The sequence below is a fragment of the Dipteris shenzhenensis genome, chromosome 1, assembly GCF_047967505.1.
Source record: "Dipteris shenzhenensis isolate YYH24624 ecotype China chromosome 1, Dip_SZ_1.0, whole genome shotgun sequence".
Taxonomy (NCBI): domain Eukaryota; kingdom Viridiplantae; phylum Streptophyta; class Polypodiopsida; order Gleicheniales; family Dipteridaceae; genus Dipteris; species Dipteris shenzhenensis.
This window is the reverse complement of record NC_141596.1, coordinates 2,553,633-2,581,401: the sequence shown is the minus strand read 5'-3', so window position 1 is coordinate 2,581,401 and position 27,769 is coordinate 2,553,633. Positions and strand designations below refer to the sequence as shown.

The window sequence follows — 27,769 nt, the reverse complement described above, 5'->3', positions numbered from 1 at the left end:
CACACATGTGAGACAGACGTGAGAGAGATGTAGTTGCTGTGAAGAATTTTGATGAATAAATGTGAGTATTGCCTTTGAGATTCTATTCACATGTTTTACGGTTCTGCTATTGATGGTATTGCTGCTGTAATACGTATTGTTTTGACAATGTTGTCGACATGATGCACTCTTGCAACATGCTTATGATGTGTTCATTAGTTTTTCTCTTCTTTTTGAGAGATGAGAGACTTAGGAATTCCTATTTGAAATATGTTTGAGAGTTCTAATTGAACCCCAAAACATTGGCTATCCTGTTGTTTATTTACCCCGCCAACAACTTCGAGATCAAAGTGGCCAATGATGCTGATATTGCGGGCAAAAACTGATAGTCAATAGGTGAACTTTTGCTACAGAAGTATTTCCCTGATGGGTTTGGTGAAGGATGATAGGTAATTCATATAGTAATCGATGAAGTAGATCATGGAGTTATTAACAATCATGCTTTAGTATCCATGGATCAAATGTGACACTGTTTGGCATTTGAATCATCCGAAACACATATCTGATATTACAGGTGGAATGGAAAGCAAAAAGTTTGTACCTGCTTGGTCCTCCTAAAGATTTACGAGGACCAAGCAAAAGAATGAATCCATTTTGAGAGTAAATTCGGCAAATCAAAGAAATCTAGTAAGTCAACCAAGCTCAACAACACAGTTAAAATCTGGTAAATCAAAGAAATCCGATAAGTCGACCAAATCCAAAAATACAAGTAAATTTGGTTGTCCCATCGAATCTGGTAAGCCAATCAAATCCAAATACACAATCTAGTCCACCAACTCAACCGAATCTGGTAAAGCAACTGACTTCAAAAGGAATATTGAATATAGTAGGCATGCTAGTGCCACCAGTTCCACAGTACCACCAGTTCCCAACTAGTCTAAAGTGTAAGTTTGTTGAGTTTAAGGGTCGCAAGAAGGACGATCCCGGTAGCCAGGGTGTTGAAGTATAACATTGAATACTGACATGAAATTGATCGAATGGACGAAAGTTATCCATTCTCTAATTTCTTGGGCATTCCTCAGTATGGTAATCCTTCGACCTCATAAATAGTCCCTAGAAGATCCTGAATCATGGGGACATTTGTCTCTAACAAGATCAAGCAAGGTGAGGTCCACAATGTCCTTCTCTCCAAATAAGTTGTGGTCTACTCCATTGCACATGACTCCATTTTAGATGTGTATGAATTTCAATTGTCCAGTCCACTCTTGGGTTCCTCGAAGTCCATATTGTGCACTATGGTGCCCGTTGTCCTCCCAGTAGTTATCTCCCATCCTTGGTGACATTAGTCGCTAGGTGATCATCCTCGTCTTTGGTATCATAGAGATCATAATGGTCAATGGCCTCTTTAATATCCTCATGTCCTCTCCCTCTACAAGTGTTGGATGATCCTCCTTCCATTTTGTATCATAGGGATCATAATTGTCACCTGACTCTGCGATACAATCAGTATCTTCTCCCTTGATGGTTGCTAGATTCGGACCTCATTCCATTTGGAACTATCCCATGTCATGTGTCTTTACTACCTCATTATGGTCCCAAGTCACATTGGTGACCCCACTACCACCTTGCATGGTACTTGAAGACACCATCCTCCAATACATGAGGGGACTATTTTAGAGACCAAAAGGCAATGTATCATAAATTATTTCACATAAACCTACTAAAGCAAATTCTTCCTAGATTACTTCTTGTGCCAAAACTTAGACTACCAAGATGGGCTTTTGAGTCATCAGGGGTGAATAAATCCACCATGTTGGCAATAAGGATCCGAGGGCTCCCATCCAACCCAAGATGATAGCTTCTTCTCTTCCAGGCCAGCCTCATCCAACAAGTATTCCAAGCTCTCACCACACTCTTGTGTGTCAGAGGTGTCATCTTTGAAAGGGTGATTCCTTAATGTAGTTCAATTGTCACCCCAAAATAGGTCGATCCCCAAGAGGCCAATGTTCCTCCTCCACACCGACTTCCTCTTCAAAATCCTCTTTCCTCAATTCTATTGACTGGTGATGAGCCTTTTCAGTGATCACATCTATTTCCAAGGGATGTCAACCCTAAAGGCAGCCGGACTCATCAACAGACCAATCCTGGATGGGGCCTTGGCAAACCTCAACCATGGTATTCTGAGTAGAGGATAGGTTTGTTCATCTTTGTGATATCCAGGATGACAAAATTGGATACAAATGTGACTCCACCATTCTTTATGTGGACACCTTTGACCTCCCATAGGCCTCACTCTACATTGATCATCCATTCGTACTGGGAAATGTACGTCACTTGTTAGATATAGACCAAAGTGTTGCATTGTACCTTTGGGCATAGTGTTCACGGATGCTCCCCCATCAAGGAAGACATCCTAGAGTTGCAACTCATTTATTTCCACACGGTAGTGTAAGTTGAGCATTGGTTCACTGCATGTCCATCCTTACCATCTATTGCAAAAACTTGTCCCTTTTGTTGCCAACCTAGTATGTGTTTCAAGAACACAATGGTCTGGTGCTTGCTTTGTGGAGACAATTGACATAGTTGCCTTAAGAGTGGTGTTGGGCCAAAATTCCATCAAAGAATAGGGTTTTGTGATGGACTCTTGAGACCTGAGAACCCGATCTTTGGTCCAAGGATCAAAGCTCACCAAGGGTCGAGGGCATAGATGTAAATCTCTAGCCATTGTCTCTTGTATTGTGTAATCCATCGTCCCCAGCCGTGGCGCGCTTACTATGGGAAAGTGGAAGGTCCTAGTTGCTCTTTCTTATCCATGTTCTATGCTCCTGTCTATCTATTATGTATGCCACAATTGCAAACCCCATTTTTTTGACCTTGCAAGAAGGGAAGTGAATGGTGCTTTTTGAATGGCACAAGTAGCACCCTTAATCACAGCCTAGTATGACGGCATAGTTACTTCACTAGGAGGCATACCAGTGTTAGGAGTTAAGGGTAGGTCTTGTCGACTGAGTCCCCTAAGATATTCCTTCTAAGCTACTGATGGAAGACAAGGTCAAGGTCTTCTGAGGAATATTCTCTACCAAGGAATTTGGGGGAGGAATTTCGTGAACATGGCTTAGGGAGGCGGTCTTTGGTGGAGATGAGGCCTCCAAAACCATGCTAGCCTTACTTTGTGACCTTGTCACTTTCCCAATCATGTGTGGGCTGCCTACCTCCCCCACCATGACTACCTCGACCATATTGACTTGAGATGCCAATTCCTCCCTGCCATTGGGGCAGAGTCTTGCTGTAGTATGGTGTTGCATTGTGTGCAAGATGGTCCCCCAAACAGTTGTTTACAATCGATTATCTTGGTAGTGGCCATACTCATAACATCTATAGCATATGATTGGCCTATGATGTTAGGGTCCCCCTTTGCCTTGTCCTCCCTGACCTCCTTAAAAACCATCTCGTCGACCACATGGGTTAGAATGATCCATACCCACCTCTGTGGGTAGGTGGTTGATACGAGTGCATAATACGATTGAGGAATACGATTGAGGATTAAAAAATAGGGCTTGAACCTTGTTGGTTGCAAGAGCTTGAAGTAAAGGGGGTTTAGGAAGCAATGGAGGCACAATAGTATAGGGGATAAGTGGCTCTGATGCGTTCACAAGAGCAAGGGGTATGGGTACTGGGCCAGAAGTGGTTGGTGTGGCTCTTTGGACCCCAACAACTAGGGGTTCTCCAGTCAGATACTCTGGTAGAATCTTCCTTGACCCCTTCAGGTACCTACAAGGAGAGGCATCATGTCCATGAATTTCACAAAAGGTAAAGAATGAGGTAGAAGTCAGTACCTTGTGTTTAGAGGGACATTCCTATTGACCATGATAAAATGTTTGCATTCGGTGCACCAAAGACCACTTTTGACCTGGGTTTCAAAGGAGGGTGGTCCCTCTGCCCTTATTCTTTCTTTGAGTCCTTCTTTGATTTCTTTCAACTCCTTCTTGAGATGCCTCCATTATGATGATCCCTCCACTTGATGAGTGCATGTTGTAATGGTGCAAAAATTAATTGAGAACATTCCATCTTCATTGCTCTCTCAGAAGTTTGTCAACAAGTCTTAGTACCATAGGGACATATGGTGGAGAGGCAGCGATGGATGAAACAAGACTAATGGGGAGGATCACAATGATGAAGTCACTACTGATGTAGCCATAGATGAAGGATACAAAGAAGGTACTACCGGTGCTAAAGGAACCTTCATGCAAATGTGGTGTGGTGAGAACATAGAGGATTTGGACCTCAATGAGGATGCAAGAGCGGCTGCTGGGAATGTGAAAGATGTAATGGAAGTCATGAATGACGGCTAAGCAGTCTGAAAGGATAGAGATAGTGGGGAAGGGTAACGTAGATGAGAGAGGAGGTGGAACATTCAAGGACGATGCTAGGGAAATGATCGAATAAAAATGAGAGCCAAGAGGTGCAATGGGCATAAAACATAGACTGTGCATAATAGATCAAATAGTAGCTTGACCAATTTGCCACGTCTGAAGCGGTCACCAATCACATCGAAGTGGTTGTTGATAAAGACATAGTTGCAAGAGAAAAAGGGATGTCATCTTGACCTTGGTGACCTCCTTATGAGTCCTCATCATTCGTCCCTTCCTCCTTCACATGCTCTTTGCTTACACTTCTTCTTCCCCATCAAAGTCTTGACCACCACAGATCATGTTGGTTTAAGTCAATGAGAGTTTCAATGAAGTTGTTAGCTCTGAAAACTTCTCCAATAGGTTCACTTTGTGCTCAACTTGAGGACTTTTTGATTTTTTTTCTCACATAATGCTTCTTATATTGTGTTTGGTCTATAGGAATCCTTCTCTCCACTCTTCTCAAGTACATTTCTGTTCTCTCTTGCTCCTCAAGGTTATCAGAACTACTCGTTATAACATCTCTCTCCCCTAAGAGCCTAGAATACCGCTTCACTTTTGCTGCTTAACACCAACAATGTCCCACTATGATCGCCATAAACTATCTGAGGGGAGGTCAGATCTCCTTCGAAGATATTACTCAATGCCGCAAGCCACTGGTGTGAGGTGCAAGAAGTGTGTGCTACCCGAAACTTTGGGTGTTGTGATGGCATCACATGCTATGGTGCAATGGATTGCGCGGTGATGGTGCAACTATGAAATGTGATGGAATAGAGTATGGTGCCGATGATGGTGCACGTGCAAGATGGAATAGAACCCCAAGAAAAAGAAGAATTGGACAAACACAAGGAAAAAAACAATGCTCATGCTCTAAGATGCACGTGCTAGCGGAAGAGAAGCGAACAATAGGGTCACCAAGTTTCAATCAAAGTACACAAATATCTCAACAAGAATCCTGATACACCATGCGAGCTCATAGCTCAAGCCTTTGTCACCCCTCACTCTCCTTTTCATCCTCGTACAAATAATGATCCGAATCCTCACCCCCTCTTCTTCATCCTCACGTTCAACTCACTCCGCTTCCCCCTAGCTAGTCCCCTCTCCTTGCTAGATGTCACCTTCCTTTCTGCCTATTGATTGTCTTCCTATCTCCATTAGCCATACCCGTCAATTTTCAAACAGGGCTGGCTTGGACTTAATGTGAGTGTCCTAAACTAGCCTGGTGGTTGGAACATCATGAAATATATCACTGAGCTGGCTCATGTCAAATAGGAGTTAACTCCGCTGCTTCTTTGTCCTTCCAATCTTATTGGAGAAGCAAGTCTTTCATCTAGTGATAACCTTGGAGTTGCCTTGAATATTTGTCCACTTTTAAAATCTTTGTAACCCATGCAGGATGCCCTCATTGATTCTAACCATCATGAGAGTAAGGAGGGGGGGGGGTTGACACAGTATATGGTTGTATAAACCTTTGCTAGTGTAAAACCTTCCCACCCAGTAGTTGGGTAAGTGTGACTCTGTGAGAGGGGTCTGAGGCAAAGTATGAGAAAGGTGTTAGCCTTCCTCTCACTTCTAAACATGTGCCTAGTCATCCAACCAAGACTAGCATGGAGTAAGAGATGGTCCCACACTACCATAAGCTACCTCCAAAAGACACGTCTCTGCCCTGTATAGTGGGAGCAAACACGTTGAGAATACCCACAATAGTATTCTCGAGTTGAATGATGATGTAAACCACCCTTGTCTCCACTAATGTGACATGAATGATGTCTGCAACCCATCTGGTGGCAACTCCAAATTGTCATCTTTCAATCCTGGCCTGCGAGACAGCTTATGTTCTTGAATAAGTACAATATCCACAAGGGATCCAAGGAGATGGACCGAAGAGAGTCTTTGAGAATCTATAGTCTAGACACTCCTGCCCTCTGTCCATTTGGGTCAATGATGTATATGCGGCATTAAGCCCCACATATTCAATGAATTGGACAATATAGACATAAGATGGAAGTGAGGAGGTGCCAGGTAGTATCCTCAATTGAGAAAATACTCTATCGTGAAGCAAGGTCCTAAATGTCAAACTAGCACTCCCAACGGTCTAAGAAAGAAAGAAAGAAAGAAAGTCTATTAACGTCCACGGGAGACCAAGAGGTCTATGGGACAACATGAAAGCCATCTAGTACATCAGCTTAGGGAGGGCGTAGGGCAGCTCCCAAGGAGTGCAAAAGCAGCTCCATTTATTTAGAAGAGTACCTATATTGTAGCCTAGATAAAACATACACACATATATATAGTTGGCCTTAGATCAGTTTGAGACTGAGAGTCTTTTGGTTTTGATTTAAACTCTCTAATGAGTGCTATCCCGTCCCGGTAGACTGCCCATTTACCATCCTTCCTGGCAACCCAAACCTTTGCTAATTCCTTTGCCTTATCCTTCATGGTGAGTTCCTCGGCTATCCATATCTTCGTCCCTTTCAGCTTTTGAGATTGTCGCAAAACTTTTATACGTATGTCTCGTGAGTTGAACGTAATGATAGCATGGCCATTATGTTGATCGATATGAACTACTCGAGCTTCACCGTCATCATCTGGGTTGTTAGGATTGTCATCGGCATCTGCTGTCCAATCAACAGTAGGCATGGCTGTTTGGACATGTGCTAAGGTATCACTAAAAGATTCATCTTCTTTATACCATCCATCTGGAAGCCCCCCAATTATGATTTTCAAAGCATTATCCTTTCTAGCTACATGTTCTTTAATCTCTTCCTGAATATCGGCTTTGTTGGCCTTTGCATCAAACTCCACAGTCACTTCTTGCTTGGCTATCTGCATTTCAGTATGAACTAGATTCTTGACTGCAGAGACTAGTTGGGGGGTAGGGGGGGAAGCATTGCATGACTTTATAACCTCGTCAATGACTTTCTTGTTACTAGGTCCTCCCAAGACTTGAATTCTAGCTATGGCATCTATTAGCTACATCCTCAGCTCTCTCACTTGATCCTGTAGGAAGTAAATTGTTCATGATATCCAAGAATTGGTCGGTCAAAAAGACCACCTCGTTCATATATATGTGCATACGAGGAAGGCGTCCAAGCTGCCACTGTGGAGTATCTGGCTTTGTTACTGGAGGCTGCTGGAGTGGAAGGGGTTTTTGAAGAGGAGGAAGGTAGGCTGGGCCATGCTTTGCTAGCCATATCTCATGTTACCCCCTGGCTGAGCTAACCCCTAGTTGGGCTGGGGGTTCAGCCCAGCTAGGAGAGGCTACGCGAGGAGGGACGGAGAGACTACAGGAGGGGGGGCAGAGAGGCTACGGGAGGAGAGACTACGGGAGTGGGACAGAGAGGCTACGGGAGGGGGGGCGGAGAGGTTACGGGAGGAGGGGAGCGGAGAGGCTACAAGAGGGGGGGCAGAGAGGCTACGAGAGGGGGGGCAGAGAGTATCGCTGTGGATTGTGAAGAACAAAAACAGCAACGCTTGTCCCCTAAAACTCGACCAAAGTACCCACTGACACCTATGAATCTGGGATCCAACCAAACTATGGACAATAGAATTCTATGTCCTATGCATCATCTACATTGCTCATCCTCTTGAGCATTGAGCCACCTCCTTGAACTTGATCTCAAAAAGATGGGCAAATCAGCCCCAAAACATCTACAATATATGAAAATCTCCAAAAACTAGATCAAGGAGTTGCCTCGTGCAATAGCCATCTTGCCAAGAGTGCAGATCACACAAATCAAGAAATTCCAAAATTCATGTGTATTCAACAAGCCCATTCAGTTCAAAATTCAAGAGAAAAGTGCAAACGATGGAATTTTGGCTCGCCTCTCCACATGCATTATGACTCATGCACTTATGGCTCATGTATGCATTGCCTACAATTGGCTTCATAGTGGCACAATGAGGTTATGCAATCTACTATACAGCATATAGACGAAATATACAAGAGTTGCTTCAATAAAACCAAGAATCTAGGTTTTGTAAACGATCTCATAGCTACAATTCAACATGGATAAGGGTCTCCAATGTTTCAAGATGCTTTTATCCCCTTCCTTGGAAATCGCTTGATCATACCCCTATTGATATGTAGACCAGGGTTGTTCTTAGAATATGCTGTATTTCAGACTTGGAGGAGCTTAGGCATAATCAGTTCCCAAAGCATTCGTGAAATTTCACTTGTCTCCTAGTATTTTCCCATCCTTCACGCTGTTCACCGGAGGGTCCACTATGTAAAAACCCCATATAGCACGTGTGATTGCCCAAGGGGTATTTATGTACGCCTTATACCCCTAAGTTATGTCTTACATATTTGTTAGTGATCCTTGGGGGCTGTTCACTACCTTAGAGAGCTGCTCTAAGGGAATAGGACCTTCAAGCTGAATACTCTCAACAACTAATAGAGACTTATGTCTAGCATCGGTGTAATCTAAGCTGTAATCTCTCCTATTCGGTGGTCCATACAGGACCACCCATATGCCCTTAGTCAAAGAAAATGAGCAGAGATGGCATATGCCATTGCTTAACTCAATGCTTGAGACATCTGACTAGCTCACAATAACCTAGCAACGGTGGACAACAGATAAGAGCAGCAGCCTCCCTATTGGTCATGTGGTGAATACATGTTGTGTTCTGTATGGACCAAGAGCAAGGGGGTTCTCATAGGACATCTACTTGTTGTGAGAGTTTTATAAGTCGTGGCTTGCAGCCACCACTTACATTTTGATAAATGAGGCATCCGATGTTCCCCTATTGATTCCTGGCAGCTATTACAGGGTTATCATAGGCAATGAGTCAGACATGCAGTGAAGCAGCCTGTAGGCTTGATATTACAGCACCCTTGTAGACAGCTGACCTTGTATTGATTTCAGCATAATACAAAGATTTATATTTTGCCAAAACAATGAAATAAAATAAAATCCATCTATGAAAATATTAACATGACAAGTTTATGAAAGACAATTAGACAAGTCTTATAAAGATCAATAGAGCATGAACTCGAATTCATGAGTAAAAAGTTTGAAGTTCCTGTAGAATGCAGCATAATTAGTGCCCTTGGGAAGAGCAATGCTTCATTGGAATAAGAAGTTACCTAGCAATACCTAGAAGACAGTTCAGCCAACAATATACATCATAGCCATCTATAACGTTTGTACACCTTGTCATTGGAGAGACCCCTACTGCAGAGAAGACACACTTCATCGTTTTACCATCTCTGGAGACTGGCTTTTGCCTTCATTCTTACCTTCAGACAGAGAACTTGTGGGAAGATTATAAATAGGCCTTTGATCGACACCCTTTCTGGAGTACTCTCTCCATCTCCTTGCTGCTGCAGCAGCTTTTGCAGCTCTCTGTTGCACCTCTTCATCCACTGGGGGAAAAAAAGCAAGGGAGTTTAGTAGCAGTATGACAGCTATGTTTAGTGCAAGGTGGAGCAGCAGCAAGCTGTCCTCACATGGTAACAAAATGTGTTTATTTGAGATAGAAACATTTTGAAACTTGCTGTACATGTCGAAACGTTTTCATATGCAGACTATATTTTGAAGGCATTCTCAATGGCCAAACACTAGCTCCATTTTAAATCTTTCATCGTTGAAATCAGCAGATGAGCACCAGTAAAGAGTCCACCTGGAGTTCTTCGTGTATTAGTTCCTCCAGGAGTTTGTGGATCGCATTCACCAGGCGCTTCCTTCCACAAGTTTTGCCACCATGGCCCAGTCATATTCTTATTTTTTCCCATCATCATTTTGATTTTGAAACGTTCCTGCATCATTCAGACAAGCATCTCCAATCTCAGTCATTATTATAGAAAGGAAAGGTATAAGCCCTATACGCAAGCTTTCATACAGAAGCCACCCTGTGTCATCTCCGCCAACCTTCATTCCAAGACTTTTCAGGCAGCTGCCCTGCAGGCATCATTACCGGAAAGCACAACTAAGTAGTCCACAATAGATACATACCACAGCTCGCGCTTGTCGCTTCTCCCACCTGCCACTTGCCTAAGACAAACACATTCATCAAAGTTTCTTTCAGAATGGTGCTTCAGGATTTACCACGAGAGCGTAACAAAAATCTCTACCTTTTTCTACATCTTATAGACCTCAAATATCCTGATTCCTGATCCCTAGAGACAAAGTTAGATCCCCTACTTCTGTTCAGGACCCCCAAAAAAATTCACTTGACAATAGAAAACAAATAAAAGAGTTAGAACATATAACATTGCAAATTTTTCCAAAATTTTTGGGATTTTTGGATTTAATGTTTTTAATTTTAGGGTTTGGATATATATATAGAGAGGCAAGAGGCAATTTAACATTCAATTCTGACTTTCACTTTTAGAGAGCCTTAGAAACTTCCACTCTCAAAACTTTTTCACTCCCTCCATCCCTATTTGATCGCGACTTCTGTGGATTCAGCAAGAGCTGCGTTCCATGATTTTATTGCACGGACTCTATTTGTAGATCGGGAGGAAGAGCTCTTTTTGGTGTTTGACAAATCTGAGCAAATTTGCTAGCATTGCCACCTAGAACATCTAAGCAGCACAGTGCAACTTGTAATTGGGGAAGTAGATCCGGCGTACTACCACTCTCATTAGCATTTTGGATAGACATCATATACCCTCATGAGCAATCTGAAAGTAAGGTAGTGAGGGTTCCAAAAATTGACAAAGTGTCATTTGTGTGGCATGGCATGTAGGCATCATTTACATCCCCATAGATTCAGACACCAGTTGATTGTATAGGCCGCTGCACTGGTTTCTAGCACTTGTGTAGTGGAACTTGGCAACATGGGCTGCAAGGCGGGTCAGCTTCTCCTTTTCTCATCAATGCCTCATGGAGAGCTGATTTCAAAGCATATAATAGAAGGTATACTTTTGGGGGGGGAAAGAGTCATGACAGTGAGCAACTAGTCGACTAAGGTACTGTTTGCTACCAACATGTTGGAGCATAAGCATCGAGGTACCTATCCCAAAGTCCCCAAGTTGAGACCTATCCATAATGCACGGCCGGAAATCAGCTCTTCTTGATCATATACAAGAAGAGGCCTGTAGAAATGCAAACATTCCCAATTCACCCACTGTAGTGAGGAGTGTGTGGGTGGGTCTCAAGCAAAGATCTCCTATACCTTGAGACCTTTGAGAAAGCCTCCATACAATAGGACTTTAGAGGGGTTTTGGAGGGTAATAGCCAGAGTTAGTGGAGCTATGTGCCAATACCATCACCAGCTCCAAACCCACTTATAAGCCCCATGCATTTGTATTGAGAGGAAAATTTCAAACCTTTCAAGGGACTCTCCTACTCTATGCAAATCAGTATTAATAAGACACCCGCATCTGGACATATCCAAAGCAAATACGAGCTCACATTGCGTAGTGCTATTATGAGTGCTTTTTTAAAGGACCCCCCCTAAAAAATGGTAACTTAAGTGGGTGACACTTTCCATCCTTTGAAAATGATAGCCTAGAATGGGCAAGTCCCCCTCCTTATTTCTCCTATTCAATAGTCCCCCTCAAGACCCTAATTAAGTAATACTTTACTAGGTGGTACGATAAAGGAAAATATTCATGCATAAACATACCTTGCCATTTTATTTAATACATACACACACGCACACATACACACCCTTTTTTTTTGGGTGAAATCCATTGGTCATTATAATACAAAGAACCATCCCAAAGAAAGGCACAACCAGCTACAAACATCAAAAGATGTCATTATATGACAAGAAGACGGGATAGTCTAGATCTCGCGCGTATAGACAATCATTGTAGGATGCTCAGAAGAACTGATATTTAGCCAGAGAGGGATCACCAAAGACCTGATGATTGTGGTCCTTCCATTGGGTCCATAGTGCCCAATAACGAAACCAATAAAAAAGGAGAGCATAACCATGCTGCCATCACAAGAGAACCAAACAGCCTGAAATTCTTGCCAAAGGAAGCACCCGGGACACAACCCTAAACCATTGCTGTAGTCGAAGCAAGAAATCATGAGACTCTCGGCAATGCCAAAATAGATGAGGCATAGACTCCCGTGTAGATAGACATCATCGAGCAACAAGTAGCAGAAGCAATATGATGATGAGCTAAGATCTGTTTGAAGGGAAGAACCCCAACCACGATGTGCCATAAGAAGAACTTTTGCCAAAGAGAGAGTTTGAAAGCCCAAATGTGTTGCAATCTTTTCCAGCACCGCCGAGAGATGCATGTCATAGACCAAATGCAATTGGCATGAAGAGAAACCCAAGGGGGAGGCAGCAAAACCTTATACAATGATGCAACCACGATATCAACTAATAGTAGTGCATCACAAACACAATCGTCCGATTGAAGAACCCAGTCTTTGAGGCAGTCAAGAATCTCAAGACGAGATACTGGCTGAAAATATTGCAGTCCATTGAGAAAAATCAGACTTCGGATGTTGTGGATTTACCACCAGGAAAACATACCATTGGTACCAAAAGTGAAAAGGAAGCCAGATGGGTCCATTGATTGGTACAAGGCACATCTGGTTGCCAAAGGATATGCTCACAAAAAGGGCATAGATTATGATGAGGAGACTTTTGCTCCTACATCTCGGATGACCACTATCAGATCAGTTATTGCAATGGCTGCAACTTTCGTTTGGAATGTTCATCAGTTGGACATAAAAACAGCTTTCCTTAATGGTGACTTATAGATGCATGCTTACAATGACTCAGATTGGGCTGGAGACTATGACACTAGGCAGTCCACAAGTGGAAATTGTTTCTTTTTTGGCAAAGCTTGCATTTCTTGGCTGAGCAAGAAACAATCTATTGTGGCTACTTCCTCATGTGAAGTTGAGTACAAGGCAGCTTTCACAGCAACAGTTGAATGTGTTTGGCTGCGTCGTTTGTTTGCTGATCTTCATCTCTCATTGGAGGGTCCTTCTCCGATTCTCACTGATAGTCAAAGTGCTATAGCAGTGGCAAAGAATCTTGTGTTTCATGCTCACACGAAGCACATTGAGGTTCATTATCATTATGTTAGAGAGAAGTTACATGCAGGGGAGATCAATATGATCTATGTGTCAACACATGACAATGTTGCAGACATCTTTACCAAAGCACTTCCAGGTGAGAAGTTTGAGGCATTTCGCAGTGTCCTGAACTTATCTCCTTTTGGTGATTGATCACTTCCTTGTACATCATCACATTGGCACTGCAGGGGGGTGTTAGAATTATTGCCATATTCTACGCAGTGACCAATGCAATCCATAAGTGAGTTGCACTTTTCCCTCACTAGAGGTTTCCCCCCCTAACCACGGTGGGTTAGTGTGGTTTTGTCACCTAGACAAAACCACCTCCACTCTTGTTTGTATCTTATCTCTTATCTATTACATCTCCAATGTTTTGCTCTCCACCTCTTTGCTCCCAGCTTGTCTGCTCCTCTCTCTCACACAAAAATGATGCATCCTTATCAATATATGGGAGCCAGGCCACTTCATTCATTTCATAGATGGTGGTATAATATGGCATTATAAACCACCAGAGTGGCTACTTGTTCAGCGCTTTGTACGAGGTAATCCCCCATAGAGTGGTCAGCTGCCGGGACTGCCCTTCACATTGACAAAAAATCTCAACACATATAAATGGAGGATTAGTGGCTACTAGAGTAGGATTTCACCGGGGAGACTGTAGAAGGGTTTACTTCATGGACGATCCTCTCCCTTTCCCTTAAGTCTGCATCATGAAAACCAAGTGGCTAACTCCCAAACTATCCTGAGAGAAATGTGACTTCCACTCATTGAAGACCGATCACACCTCCACTCAGGGTCTCTAGTATAGCCTTTGAAGGAATGGCAGATTGGCCCTCTACTGCTGAACAAGCCTTTCGTCCATAAGGACTGAGGTTGCCGTCTTAGGTGACTCCAAGACTATGCCAAAGCAGCCACCAATCAATAAAAGGATGCTCCAGTATTCCGTGGACTGAAATTTGATACCAGGGCAAGCCAGCTGTGCAAGGGGAGTCATAGAAACAGTGGCCAAAAAAAAGTACAACAGGTGAACCAGCACAAATTTATTCATCTCAGAAAATACATTTCCTTAAAAAAAGTTTAACTTCCAAACAATTGACCACCAGCAGCGATAAAACAAAAGAGAAGGTAATGTCCCTGCATGCAGGGACTAATGGAAAAGCATGCAAAGATGTACAAACTTCACAATGTAGGAGAGGAAGACAAAAGGGAATATGAGACCAGCGAAATGAGCCAAAAACAAATGTTCCATAACTGCACCAGCAAAGGAAAACAGATAAAATGCAAGGGCAAAGGTGAATAATTAATAGAAAGGCATCAGGATGGATAAATGAAACAGATTTGATTATATAAGACAACAAAAATAGAAGTCTATAGGACACAATCACACGTGCAAGTGTGGGAAGGAAGGAGACAAAATCAGAGAATACATGTCTGCATACTACTAGAAAATAATTGTTTTCATCTCCTTCTATATCTTATACCTTATGTAAGTATAATTATGATCACATTTCTCAAATTTCAGCTTTGCTACTTCCAAAACCAGACTGTGGACTCATGTGATGTATCAACCAAATGCCTCCGTCTTGAATTTTACAACTACTTCATAAGGGTCAAGCTTAACGCTTCCATATTCTTATATCTTATACCTTATGTAAGTATAATTATGATCACATTTCTCAAATTTCAGCTTTGCTGCTTCCAAAACCAGACTGTGGACTCATGTGACGGATCAACCAAATGTCTCCATCTTGAATTTTACAACTACTTCATAAGGGTTAACCTAAACGCTTCCATATTCTTATGTTAATATCTGCATTCTTGTGGATAGGCATACCATAGCAAAGACGTCTGCTGATTGAGAACCCATGCCAGAAAGCATCACACCAACCTGGAAATTCCAACGAAAAAATTCAATTAGATTCCTGACTAGATGCGAATTCAATCTGACAAGAAAACATAGACACCATGGGTGCCTGATTTTTTTTTTTTTTTTGCCGAAAAAACAGTGCTGATTATATTACTTCGAAAACAAGATACATGAGGTCAGCTTTGCATCTGACGGGGCTGCGTTCACAAATCAGACGCAGCCCTAAAAGGAAACAAAAATATAAAGCTCCCTCTCACGGAGGGATCAGGCAAGTGTGAATGAACAGCCAGAGAGGTGGTGAATAGCGCCACTGAAGGCCCTGCGAAGTATGCTCGAAGAAGAGGCCCTACGAAGTATGCTCGAAGAAGAGGCCCTGCGTATCCCAATCACGGAGGAAACGTCGCCGCTTCTCCCGGCCAGCCCGGGAATCTCCCTGTATCTGGTCCCACTGACCTCTGAGTGTGTGTATAATCTCACTCCAGATGTCGGCCATGACCTAGGCAGTCGAAAGAGAGGTGCCACCGAGGATCTGTGCGCAGCGCGAGGTCCAAATGTGCCATCCAACGATGCTGCTAATAATCTCCCAGACTGGCTGCCTCTCCTGAGATCCTATGTTAGCCTCTGCCACGTGCGGCGAAATGCCCTCGAGCGGCCCCCAAGTCCCCTGTGTGATAAGGAATGTGGGGTCCTGCGGGCCTGCCTCGAACAACTGATGAAAGCCAAGTGCGGTGCTGCACCAGCAGAACGCGCCCCAAGTGATCAAACCTAGCTCCGGTGCTGCGCGAGTAAGGATCCCGAAGGTCCACCTCCACACTTCCTGGGCGCGAGTGCAGCTCCACAAGCAGTGTTTTGGAGACTCCTCATCCTCATGACAGATCTAACAACGTCCATCCTGACCCACCTGCCTCAACCAGCTCCCCACTGGAGGACCCTTGTGGGCGAGTAGCCAAAGGAAGTAGGAGATCTTCCACGGCTGCCAGCTCTCCCACAAGGCCTTCCAGAAGGCCTGCAATAATAGCCTGGAGATACCCTGAGCATACCAACTCGGCCGCTGGGTGGGCGGGCGGCTCTGCATCCTCCCGAAAACTCTCCTGCCCAATGTCGTGCTGTAAGCGAAGAAAGAGGTCGGCCCCTGGCCTGTCACAACCTCTGGCCATCTCCACTCACCTGGGTCCCAATCAAGCTCTGACAAGGCCCGCCCCTCCCAGAGCCAGAGTCGCCATAACTGCAGCTGATCCTGCTCTATACTAGGATCGGTCTGTCAAACCTTCCCCGCAAGGCCTACGACTCGAACCCTCTGCCACGGGAGGAGGGGGTCGATGACCACATTCTCTCTCCTGAGTCGGCCGTCCCCCAAAACCGCGAAGGAGACAGAGGTGTCGTCCATCCGGCCTGCAACCACCAGTGGGATGCCATGGGGGGTGAACTGTCCCAGCCAACGGTCATCACCAGGCATGAGGATCTGAATCTCGGGTGGAACCAACCAACCGGCTGGAATCGCTCCGTCTATCTCTGTGCGTCTCGCCTGAGCTCCACGGGCACCTCCAGCTGCGGCTGCTAGAGCAACGGTCTCCAAGTGTCTGTACGTGTCCCTCCAAACTCGAAGGGACCAGGCTGGCCCCCGCATCCAACCGTCCCACTGATCTCTCCCCCAGCTGAAGGCCCAAGGCATCTCTGACCTGATCGTTCCAGATGAGCGACTGGCGGTCGATCTCCTCCTGACAGCTAAGAGGGGACTGTGTGAGACTGAGGCGGAGCCGCCTCCAAACCATGAGAAGGCTACGAATGAGCGGGGAGCGGGGGTGAGTGAGCGGTGCAGAAGTGAAGATCCACCTGAGGGACGGTAGCCACTCTCCACCTCGGCGCGGGATGCAAGAACCGATCCCCTGCTGAAGTAACATCTTCCACGTTTGCCCCCCCAGGGTCAAACCGCGGATAACCAGCTTGCTCAGCAGGGCCTGACTCTGAAGCTCAGGATCGATGACCCCCAAGCCACCCTCAGCCTGCGGAAGAATGACTGTCTGCCAAGCTACCCTGGCTCTGGTATCTCTGAGACCATCCCCCCCAGACCACAGGAAATTCCGGACCAACCTCCTGAGCTGTGCCACGCTGGATCTCAAGAAACACCAACAAGAGGCCACATACCATGCCGTGGCCAGGAGAACCTGGTTGACTACAAGAGCACGTCCTGCAAGAGAGAGCTTAGCAGTGCTCCAGAAAGCCAGCTTCCGTCGAATAGAATCTAGCACCGGGAGAAACTGCTGAGCTGGCGTGATGTCCAGGCCGACCTGAAAGCCGAGATATCTAGCTGTCTGTCCCCGCGGGATCCATCTGAAACCCAAAAACCTCCCCCACTGTGAGCACGCCCCTGGGTTTGTGAGAAAACCAACTGATTTGTGCCAGTTGATTTTCGCACCGGCTGCCGAACAAAAGACCTCTAAGGCCAGCCTCACCCTCTCCAGCATCATCTCATCATCCTAAACGTACAGCGCTGTGTCATCTGCATACTCCAAGTCCAGGAGCTCCATGTCCTCCCTGATGGAAAGGCGAACACCCCGGTCCGGTCGACCTCGCCCGAAGGTAGTATGTCATGGCCTCGGCGAAGAAGAGAAACAAGTAAGGAGCGAGGGGGCAACCCTGACGCACTGATCTCTCCAAACGAAATCGCTCTCCCATCCTGCCGCCGATGATGACCCTGTTGGAAGCTGTCCTGTATAACGCTGAAATACCCTGAATCCATCCTACTGGGAATCCTAGTCTCTCCAGAGTACCCTCCAGGAAGGACCAGTCCACTCGATCGTAGGCCTTCTCAAAGTCGAGAAGTAGGATGGTTAAGTGTGACCCACTGTGCTGAGCCCACTCCGTCACCTCTGAGAAGGTGAAGACATTATCCAGGATACTGCGATCCTGGACAAAGCCTGTCTGAGTGTCATGAATGAGGTCAGGAAGTAGAGGCCGAACTCTGGCGCTGATCATCTTGGCTAGGATTTTGTAGGCAGTGGTGAGAAGAGTGATCGGGCGCCACTGACGGATCTCCTGTCGATCTCCTCCCTTCGGGATGAGGCAAATTAGTCCCGAGGAGAGGCTCTCTGGCATATATCCGCTGCTGAAAATCCTCTGAAGGGCTGCTAGGAGGGGCTGATGGATCTGATCCCAGAAGGAGGTGAAGAAAGCGTGAGAGAGCCCATCCTCGCCAAGGCATTTCTGCCCATCGATGGCCATCAAGGCCTCCAGCATCTCGTCAGTAGTGAATGGTGCCATCAACGTCGCCTGCATGCTGGACTGAACAAGGGCTCGAATGTGCCTCCACACCTCCTCGCGGGCACGTCGAGTACGAGGGGCAAGGTGCTCCTGCTGGAAAAGAGTCCTGTAGAAGTCGGCGGTAGCCAACCCCAAGACCTCACCCGGATCAGTAACGATGTGCCCCTCCGCTGTCCTAAGACTCCGGAGCTGATCACCTGCTGCTCTCTGGCCATGCATCCTGAAGAACTCCCTGCTCATCCGGTCGCCCTTCCGAGCCCAGTATGAGAGGGAGGCGTGATAGGAAAACTCTGAGCGGTGCTGGAGAGTCTCCTCAAGAAGGGCTCTGGCTCGAAGGGCCTGGATCCGAAGCTCCTCTGAGCCCGGGGCTGCCTGCTGGAGTCGTTGAATGGAGGCGAGGTCCCTACGAAGAGCTCTCTCTCTGCCCCACCACTCCTGGCGAACCTGAAGGGCTGCGAGTTGGCAAATCTGGCTGGACTCCTACAAAGCCTGCGCCACCGAATCTACCAGATCCACGCACTCGCCCCAATCTCTGTCCCAGAGGCTACCGATAGTACTGCGCACCTCCTCCCTCCAGAAGATGGAATCAGGAATCCGGCACGAACGGGGAGGAAGGGACTAAGCTGCCGCGTCTAATGATAAGAGCACAGGCGCGTGGTCGGAGAGTGTCGTCCCTGGCACTATACCCGCCTGACCACCTCTGCTGATGGCCCAATCACTGACATAAAATCTATCCAGTCTCTCCAGGAGTATGCCTCCTTCCCTGCGGAAGCCCCACGAGAAGTCCAAGCTCCCGTGCCAACGGCGGAAGGACGGGTCTCTCCAGCTGTCCCTACCTCCTGTTGCGAAGATAAAGGAGTCCCAAGCGGACTACTCTGCCTGAGCCATACCTGTAAACTCTGGTCCTCTGTCCTACTGGTCCTCCAAAGTCTCCAGATTGTTGAAGTCACCTCCAACAATCCAGGAATCCATGTCTGGGAGAATCCCTGTGAGTGTCCTCCAGAAAGTGGCTCTGCATCGGAGGTCTGTGGGAGCATAGATGTTGAGGATTCCTATTTTGGAACCCTCCAACTCTAGGCCAACCCAAAGTGCACGGCCTGGAATCAACGTACCATGACCAAAAACTCCTTGGGCAAACAACGCGCACACGGAAGTACAGACACCGCCACTCCTACCCTGTGCACCAATCGAGGGCTCCCAATAAGTGTGAGAGCGTCCAGGGAGGATCTTCCCGCATCTACGAGAATGAGCCACTGAAAGCTTATGCTCCTGGAGCAGAAGTATATCGAAGCGACCAATCACTGCTGGCTGAAGTTCCTGTCTCAAGATGAGCTTCCTAGGACCACGGGTGCCAAAAAATTGGAACCCGTTCACGTTCCAGGAGACAAGGTGTAAGCTCATGGTGAGGACTGCTAGGCTGCGAACAACTGTCTGCTCGCGGCTGATGTCAATGAAGAAGCTGACATTTCGGAATGGAGGCGCTGACGCTTTTGAGAGGGTTTGGAGGGGGAGGCGGGGTCGTCCTGCCCATTCTTCAAAACCTTTAGCAAAGGCATGAGGCCTTTAGTCCCATGGACAAACGCTTTCTCGAGCCAACTCGAGATCTCTGAGGTAGTCATCCCGTAGAAGGCTCGGAGTTTCTGAGGAGTCCAGGCTCTGACATCCTGGGGAAGGGGCCACGACAGAGGGGGCCTGAGGATCACAATCAATCTGAAGCGCTTGGCGGCGCAATGCCACCGCAGGCGCACGTCACCCTCGGACCACTGAGTCTCGAGAAGCTGTCCACCCGACGGGCCTATCCAGGAGCAAACCTGAGCGTGCGTCTGCTCTCTGAGAGCCTCCCAGACGGAGTCGTCTGTCCAAGTCTCGGTACCGTCGCTGAGAAATGTGAAAGCAAAGCTAGGGCCATCCCTCGGGGCCAAGGCTGCGATCTTCCCATTCGCCCCTTTACGGAGCAGGAAGATACTGATGTCGAGACAAGCAGGGAAGGTCCCAAGGTCGGCCACATCCAAGTAGTCCCAGGGGCCAGATCTATAGAAGTCGCGAGAAAGCTCTCTCTCCTGAAGCTGAGGCCCGCCAGAGTCTGCAACTGAGGGGGTCGGGCTAGCAGATAGGGAAGACTGCTCCAAGGGTGGTGTAGACTCGGGGTGTCCTCCCTGGGGTGGGGAAGGGGGAGGAGGCTGAGGGGTAGGCAACTCAGACTCCATGGAAGCGACTAGCGGGGGGGGCGGAGGAGGGGGAGTGGGGGCTGCCCGCGGCTGAGAAATCATCGGTGCAGCTGACACGGCAGGAGAGCTGAGAGGGGCGGGGGGAGAGGGATGGGGCTGAAACTGGGACTGGGGCTGAGTAGGAAGAGGAGGGGGCTGAAGAGGAAGAGGCGGGGGCTGATGCTGCGAGTCGGGAAGAGGGGGGTGCAACTGGGGAAGGGGCTAGGCTGAGTGGAAGGGGGCTGGGGAGCGGAAGAGAGGGGGACCTGAGGCTGCGGAGGGCGGGCTACAGTCGAAGAAGCTGCTCTCCCAGGACCCTAGGGCGGCTGCCTGTCAGGTCTCTGAGGCGCTGCTGCAGGTTGGGTAACCTCTGCCTCCTTGCCTTTTTCAGAAATCTTCTTATTCTTTCCTCTTTTCCTTCTGACCTCGGTCCAGCCACCAGGCATCTCTGGACCGGACTCCGGCTGCCTCTACTCCTCCTGATGTGGCTGCACGGAGGGGGGGGGAGGGGGCGGAGGGGGGGGGGCTTGGGGGGCCGAGAGGAGCCCAAAGCCGTGACACCTCAGGCTGTCCTGTGACTACCATGCTCTGGGTAATGCTGCCAGCGTCTGTCACAATCTCAATCACTGCAGGGAGAGTCGCAGGGTTTGCCACAGCCACACGGACTCGGGGGGCTCCTGCCGCAGTAACCGCGTCGATGAAAGTGTCATGCATTACCCAGCCAAAGTGGGAGCCCAGGTCCCTGACTATCGGCCGCAACTCAATAGCAAGACCTGGAAAAACTAGCGTCACTGGGTGGCGAGGTATGCGGAAACGAGCATCAAAATCCGTTGCGCTGAATCCACGGTACCAAGGGACTATCATGATGATCTTTCCATCCACAGATGTGGGGGAACCAGCAATCAGGTTGCTCGCAGCTTTCGCAGTGGAGAGTTTAAGCCAGAAGATGCCCCTTCCCATAAGGGCCACCTCCTCGATGTGGCTGTTCTCTAGCATGAGAGTGGACTGGAGCCAGTCCCTGATGGCTGATCTGGAGGGAGAGTGTCCAATGACTCTGCCATAGACGGAAGTAAGGGCAAAGTCATTGGCAACCTCTTGTACCCGAGACGACTGTTGCTCTGTCAAGATAACGCGGTAGGCATCTGGAGAGGGAGGGTCCGGCTGGGCCTCCGGTTCCGAGCAGGGAGTCGCCATACCGCCAAGACAAACTGCGAGACCTCCGATGAAGAAGAGGCTTCCACCAAAAAAGGGGGGGAGATAGACGAGGGGTGGAGCCTGGGTGTGACGAAGAAGGGTGAGGCGAGACGAAACGAAGCGAGGCGGGTGGGGGAAGCGGAGGCGAAGGCGAGGGCGGAGGCGGAAGGCGAAAGGGAGGACGGAGGCGAGGGGGAGGGAAGGTGGTGGAAGCGAGGGCGGGGGGCGGAGGGGGAGGGGCGGGGGCGGAGGTCGGAGGGGCGGGGGGAAGCGGAGGCGAAGGCGAGGGCGGAGGCGGAAGGCGAAAGGGAGGACGGAGGCGGAGGTCGAAGGCGAGGGGGAGGGAAGGCGGTGGAAGCGAGGGCGGGGGGCGGAGGGGGAGGGGCGAGGGCGAGGGGCGGGGGCGGAGGTCGGAGGGGCGGAGGGGGGTGAAGGGCGAGGGTGGAGGGCGGGGTGGGGCGAGGGGGCGGGGCGGAAGGGCGGAGGGGCGAGGGGCGGGCGGGCGGGCGGACGGTCGGGCGGGCGGAGAGCGAGGCGAGGGGGCGGGGGCGTAGCGAGGGGCGAGGTGAGGCGGAGGGGCGAGGCAGGGGGCGGGCGGAGGGCGCGGCGAGGGGCGAGACGAGGGGCGGGGGGGTAAGGCGAGGGGCGAGGCGAGAGGTGAGGCGAGGGTCGAGGGGCGGAGGGGCTAGGGGGTGAGGGCGTGGAGGCGGGCTGAGGCGGGGGGGTGCGGCGAGGGCGAGGGGGGTAGGCGAGAGCGAGGGGGGCGAGGGCGAGGGCGAGGGAGAGAGGCGAAGGAGGGTAGGGAGGTAGAGGTTGCGGGAGGGAGGGAGGGGGGCTCACAGGAGCGTTCTGGTGCCTGATATTTAACATTTATTGAAGTCAAGTTTTACACGAGGGACTAAACCCTAGCCTTTGGGCTACCATTACTTGCAAAGGAGACGTCTAACCAACATCTTTGCACATGGAAACGAAAAGAACACAAGTGAAATTCAATTATTATCTGACCCAGCCTCAATGCCTCTTTGTAAGAATTGTTGGACCAATTGGTAACAACCGTCAACCCTTCATTTTGTGGTTTCCAAATTTTCTTCAGAACCATGCAATTTCTTGGCATGGAAGCTTTCAAAATGCTCGACTCTGTGAAAGAGGACACTCTAGGTTTCACCTACCTAGTATGACAACTAGAGCCTCTATAAGAGACGTGGGAAGACTGCTGTTGGTTAAACTCAATTGAATATTTACATTTTAAAAAGAATTCATCCAGGATTTGGTACGGCCCTTCAAACGATGATTGCATTGCTTGTCAGCTGGATACCTAATTGTTGTGAATGCAGCCTTGAGAAAGATCTACTTTGTAAGAATTGTTGTACCAATTGGTAACAACCATCAACCCTTCATTTTGTGGTTTCCGAATTTTCTTCAGAACCATGCAATTTCTTGGCATGGAAGCTTTCAAAAGGCCCGACTCTGTGAAAGAGGTCACTCTAGGTTTCACCTACCTAATATGACAACTAAAGCCTCTCTAAGAGACGTGGGAAGACTGCTGTTGGTTAAACTCAATTGAATATTTACATTTTAAAAAGAATTCATCCAGGATTTGGTATGGCCCTTCAAACGATGATTGCATTGCTTGTCAGCTGGATACCTAATTGTTGTGAATGCAGCCTTGAGAAAGATCTACTTTTCGTTTTGACTGCTGTTGGTTAAACTCAATTTAATAGTTACATTTTAAAAAGAATTCATCCAGGATTTGGTATGGCCCTTCAAACGATGACTGCATTGCTTGTTAGCTGGATACCTAATTGTTGTGAAAGATCCACTTTTCTTTTTGGCTGTGAGAGAGATTTAATGTTTGGATAACTCTTTTCTTTACAAAATAAGGACTTCTGATGTGCATCTGGATCTCTAAATTTCCCATGTGCTGAGCTCGCAATGCTCCCTGAAGCCGAGTGTATGGAGGGGCCTAATGTCTGTTTGAGGAAACAGGCATTGCTAATAAGCAGACGGCTCCCTTGACAATAAGAATGGTCCTACCCAAATCAGCTACCTCATAGAAAATTTGCAGGCCTGACTAATTGCACTTGGCCACCAATGCCCAAGTGATCTAGTGCCTCTCCTCATCCTACCAACAATGGTGCAATGCCCTGTCAAATCCTGTGGTCCTCTCTGCACCCCTAAATGAGATGCTGAATGGACTCAAGGTTGTAAGGCATCTTGGCTCCAAAGGTTCCAGTAGTTGACCAGGAGTCCACCATGTTGGAAGAGCCAGAAGAACAAGAAATTGGTCTCTTTTGGTAGGATCTCCAAAGTCGTCTCTAGAAGAGGGTTTGCACGGGCAATGTGATACCAAAGGCTCCTGTTAGAAATAATTAACTCCTACATGGTTATTTTCACTTACCTAAGTTATATTAGGGTAGATCCGCATAAGAGCGTGTATACTAGAAGTCTAGCACAAATAAATGGCCGAATAACTTTCTTGTACACTTACTCATGTAAGGCAAAGCTTTGTAATAGAGGCATTTCTTCTCTTTCTCTCTATGCATGCATGTTATCTCCAACTCTTCTTCTTCTAATTCTCAATATAGTACCAGAGCCTGTTTGTATTCACTCCTTCAGCCTGATCTCTTTCATCTACAACTGCTCAGGCCTCAAAGGGGAACCCTCCTTCCCAGTTGTATATTTGAAATGCCCAAAACATGAGAGATCCCCGTGAAGTAAATTTCTGGGTAGATATCCCCATATTCCTTCCGTATTGGAATGAGTCTAGAACAGAGATCATAACCATACCCTTGGACCATGCTTTTGCACTCATTTTGAAACAGTCCTAGGAGAAACTTGTGCAGTTTCACAATAATGGCATCATGAAGCAAGAAAATTTATAAGATTAAGAAGCTGGGGGACATTAAGAGCGATTGCATCTGGGTCATCAAAATGGAGATGTTGTTGATTCGATCTGAACTCTGGGACTATGTCAATGGAAATTTGGTAGATCATGGCATCACCTTTCCCAACATGCATTGAGTGTGTTCTTGTGGATTTCAGAGCCCGCTCTGACATAATCCTTCATCGTGTAGACACCCAAATTTAGTTGATCCATAGACATCCAAATTAATATGGGATAAACTCAAATCCACTTAATGACCATGTTGATAATGGTGAACCTTCAGCTGCATGAAAATGAGTCAGTTTTTGATTTTCTTGATAAGTGGCAAGCGACTCTTGAGCAAACGGACATTGCAAGCCGAGAATGACATGGGATAAATTGAGTTGGCCCATTCATTAAAGACATCCAATATGAGATAAACTCAAATCCACTTATGACCATGTCGATAATGCTGCAAGACTCAATATCCAACCTTTCCAGCAAGTAACGATGTAACTTACGGCCCTTCCTCCAGATTGGCGCCCCCTTCGTGGACGACACAATCTAACCTTGCAAAATTAACCCTACCATCTCTGATTGGTAAAATAATGCAGGAAGATGCCATGCATAAACAAAAATGGAGAGCACAACCAGAGCAACTCCTCAGCATTGTTAATCAATGCTAAGCAAGGGAAGAATGGATGGTTCCAGAAGTTTAAAAATCAAAATTCATCTAATGGTTCATCCTCTACACAGTCATCTCAATTCCGCCCTTGCTACCTACACCAACACTGGCTCCACGACATGAACAATGTAATAATTACCATGGCAAGCAGAAGTGGAAGAAATCCACCCAAAGGATTTCCAAGACATCATTCTCTGAAGCTAATCGTGCCACCACTAACCCATCTCTTCAGTTTTTGTGTACACACACAGATAAAGCACCTTCCTTTTTTTTGGGTAAAAGAAACTTTGCATTAAGAAGAATGTACATTCATCATTAAGAAGAATGTACATTCATATCTAGACAGCTACTACTCACTAAACCAGTGATAAAAAACTTCCAACTGGGCCTGAGGAGGGTCTCCTAGGGAATGAGCACCCTCATCAAACCTTTCCCCCACAAATGATATCTCGATACTGGAGCTTCTCAGCACATGACTTCTAGAAAACCATGGTCTATCAGTTTTGAATCCTTCTCTCATCCAATCCCGGTCCTCTTGGGAGATAACAGATCGCTAGCATATGTTTGTACAATGGTAAGGAGATACAAATGAATGATGTGAAATTCTCCATTGACTGCCCACGAATAAATCACCTCTAAACCATAGGAGTCGGCTTGCCCAACTTGCAAGCAGTTGTAGCCATCGCACAGTTACCTGAGGTGACCTTGTAGCATAAACGCCTTGGTCATGCCAACTATCAAATAGTTCAAAAGTCATGTGACCAAAAGTTAGTTGATGGACCAACCTCCAAGAAAACTTCCCGAGAGAGACCTCTTCTGTGAGCATTGTGAATCCATATCGAAATCTTCGATTAGGGCCTCCCATACAACCGCTCAAACATGGATACTGAGACCTTTCTTGATGCCCTCCCACATATCTCCATGCCTCCAACGTCCCCCAACACTACTTGAAGTTCTCCAAGAGCACCCATCACCGATCAGCTCCTTGATCTCACACATTCCACTTGTGAGACATGGGATGCCTATTCTGAGAGGTTCCAGGACTCCATCCGATCCCGCTCCACCCAATCTCATCACACTCAAGCCCCTAACAACACACCTATACGACCTGAGAATCCACCTATTAAGACAATTTGTTGCTCCACCTTCCTCCCCTACCTCTACCTCTAGCAGACAGCGCATGGTTTTAACCTCACATATTCCGATGTCAAATTTCCATTACTTCGCCCTTCCTACATAAGCAGACATTCCAAGATACGTAAGGTTTCTCTAGCTGAGATAATTGTCATGACAATCAAGACCATTACATTACAGCTTGGATGAAAATTCAGCTGCATGTATGCATAGACTAAGTTCATTGCCATTATCAAGCTTGCCAGTAGGCAATCTGGCAGAGATAGTACTCACAAGGGCAACAATCCCAAAAGTTAGCCGAGTGAAGGGCCACATTTCGTAGGTTGCAAGCGGTATGATACGCAATTGAGAGGTAGAGATGTAGCACCTTGCTTCTTTAGCGATTGTGACTAATTTAGCTGGACGAGAGACAAAATGGTGTACTTTTGCAATCCTGATGTGCTATTTACTTGGAGAAATAATAATTTGGTATAGTGTTTTGTCTGTTTGGCCTGTCACACCTGGAAGAAAATTGACTACTACAGAGGTAAAGGAACTAATCGGTGCTCGGTTTGACACTGGTGTTGAAATTGATAATATATCTGTCTACTGATGGTATCAATCAACAGTCACCTAGGCGAGAAGACCCTAGTACGAGGACAGTAGGGGGAGTCCATAAGCCTTGTTATCAACATTCGGTCTCTCAACGGGCAGTGAATGCACTGGGTCTGCAAGCAGGAATTGTAGGCAGCACGTGTATGAATCAGGACTATGAGAGGTTTTCCATATGAAAAGAGAGCATTCTTCTCAAAAGGGTCTTCATGATTTTCTTTGAGTAGACTTGGGACAGCATTGCATGATACTTGTGCATTTCCGTTCATAGATGAACTATAACGATTCGTCTCACCTTAGAGAAGTTTCATAAAACACCACTATCATTAAATTTCAGTAGTCACTCACATTGACACGCTCCATTTTGCGCATTTCATCTTCTAGCAAAGAGAGTTCAGCTGCAGAAACCCAATGAATGCAATCGACAGGGCTGCATCAAAATACAACAAAGATCACAAATTCAGCTTGACAAATCCAAAACAGAGATCTACAATAACTAAGCATACAACTTAAACTTATCGTTTGGGATTCAAGAATATTTGGCAATCACAAACTTCAAAAAACACTTTTTAAAGCATTTATCCTA

The 27,769-nt window shown here is 47.0% G+C and overlaps 1 protein-coding gene across 2 annotated transcripts in view; it reads right to left on the bottom strand.

Annotated features, from left to right (window-relative positions):
* Positions 1-9,393: 9,393 nt before the first annotated feature.
* LOC147905251 (chaperone protein dnaJ C76, chloroplastic-like) overlaps positions 9,394-27,769 on the bottom strand; it is a 57,625-nt gene continuing 39,249 nt past the window's right edge. For both annotated transcript variants that reach the window (XM_087395840.1, XM_087395917.1), the window contains exons 5-9: positions 27,532-27,613; positions 15,216-15,269; positions 10,343-10,381; positions 10,011-10,146; positions 9,394-9,753 (exon numbers count right to left, since the gene is read on the bottom strand). In XM_087395840.1, the coding sequence (XP_087251966.1) occupies positions 9,581-9,753; positions 10,011-10,146; positions 10,343-10,381; positions 15,216-15,269; positions 27,532-27,613 (484 nt within the window). In that variant the 3' untranslated portion in view covers positions 9,394-9,580. The remainder of the gene's footprint in view (positions 9,754-10,010; positions 10,147-10,342; positions 10,382-15,215; positions 15,270-27,531; positions 27,614-27,769) is intronic.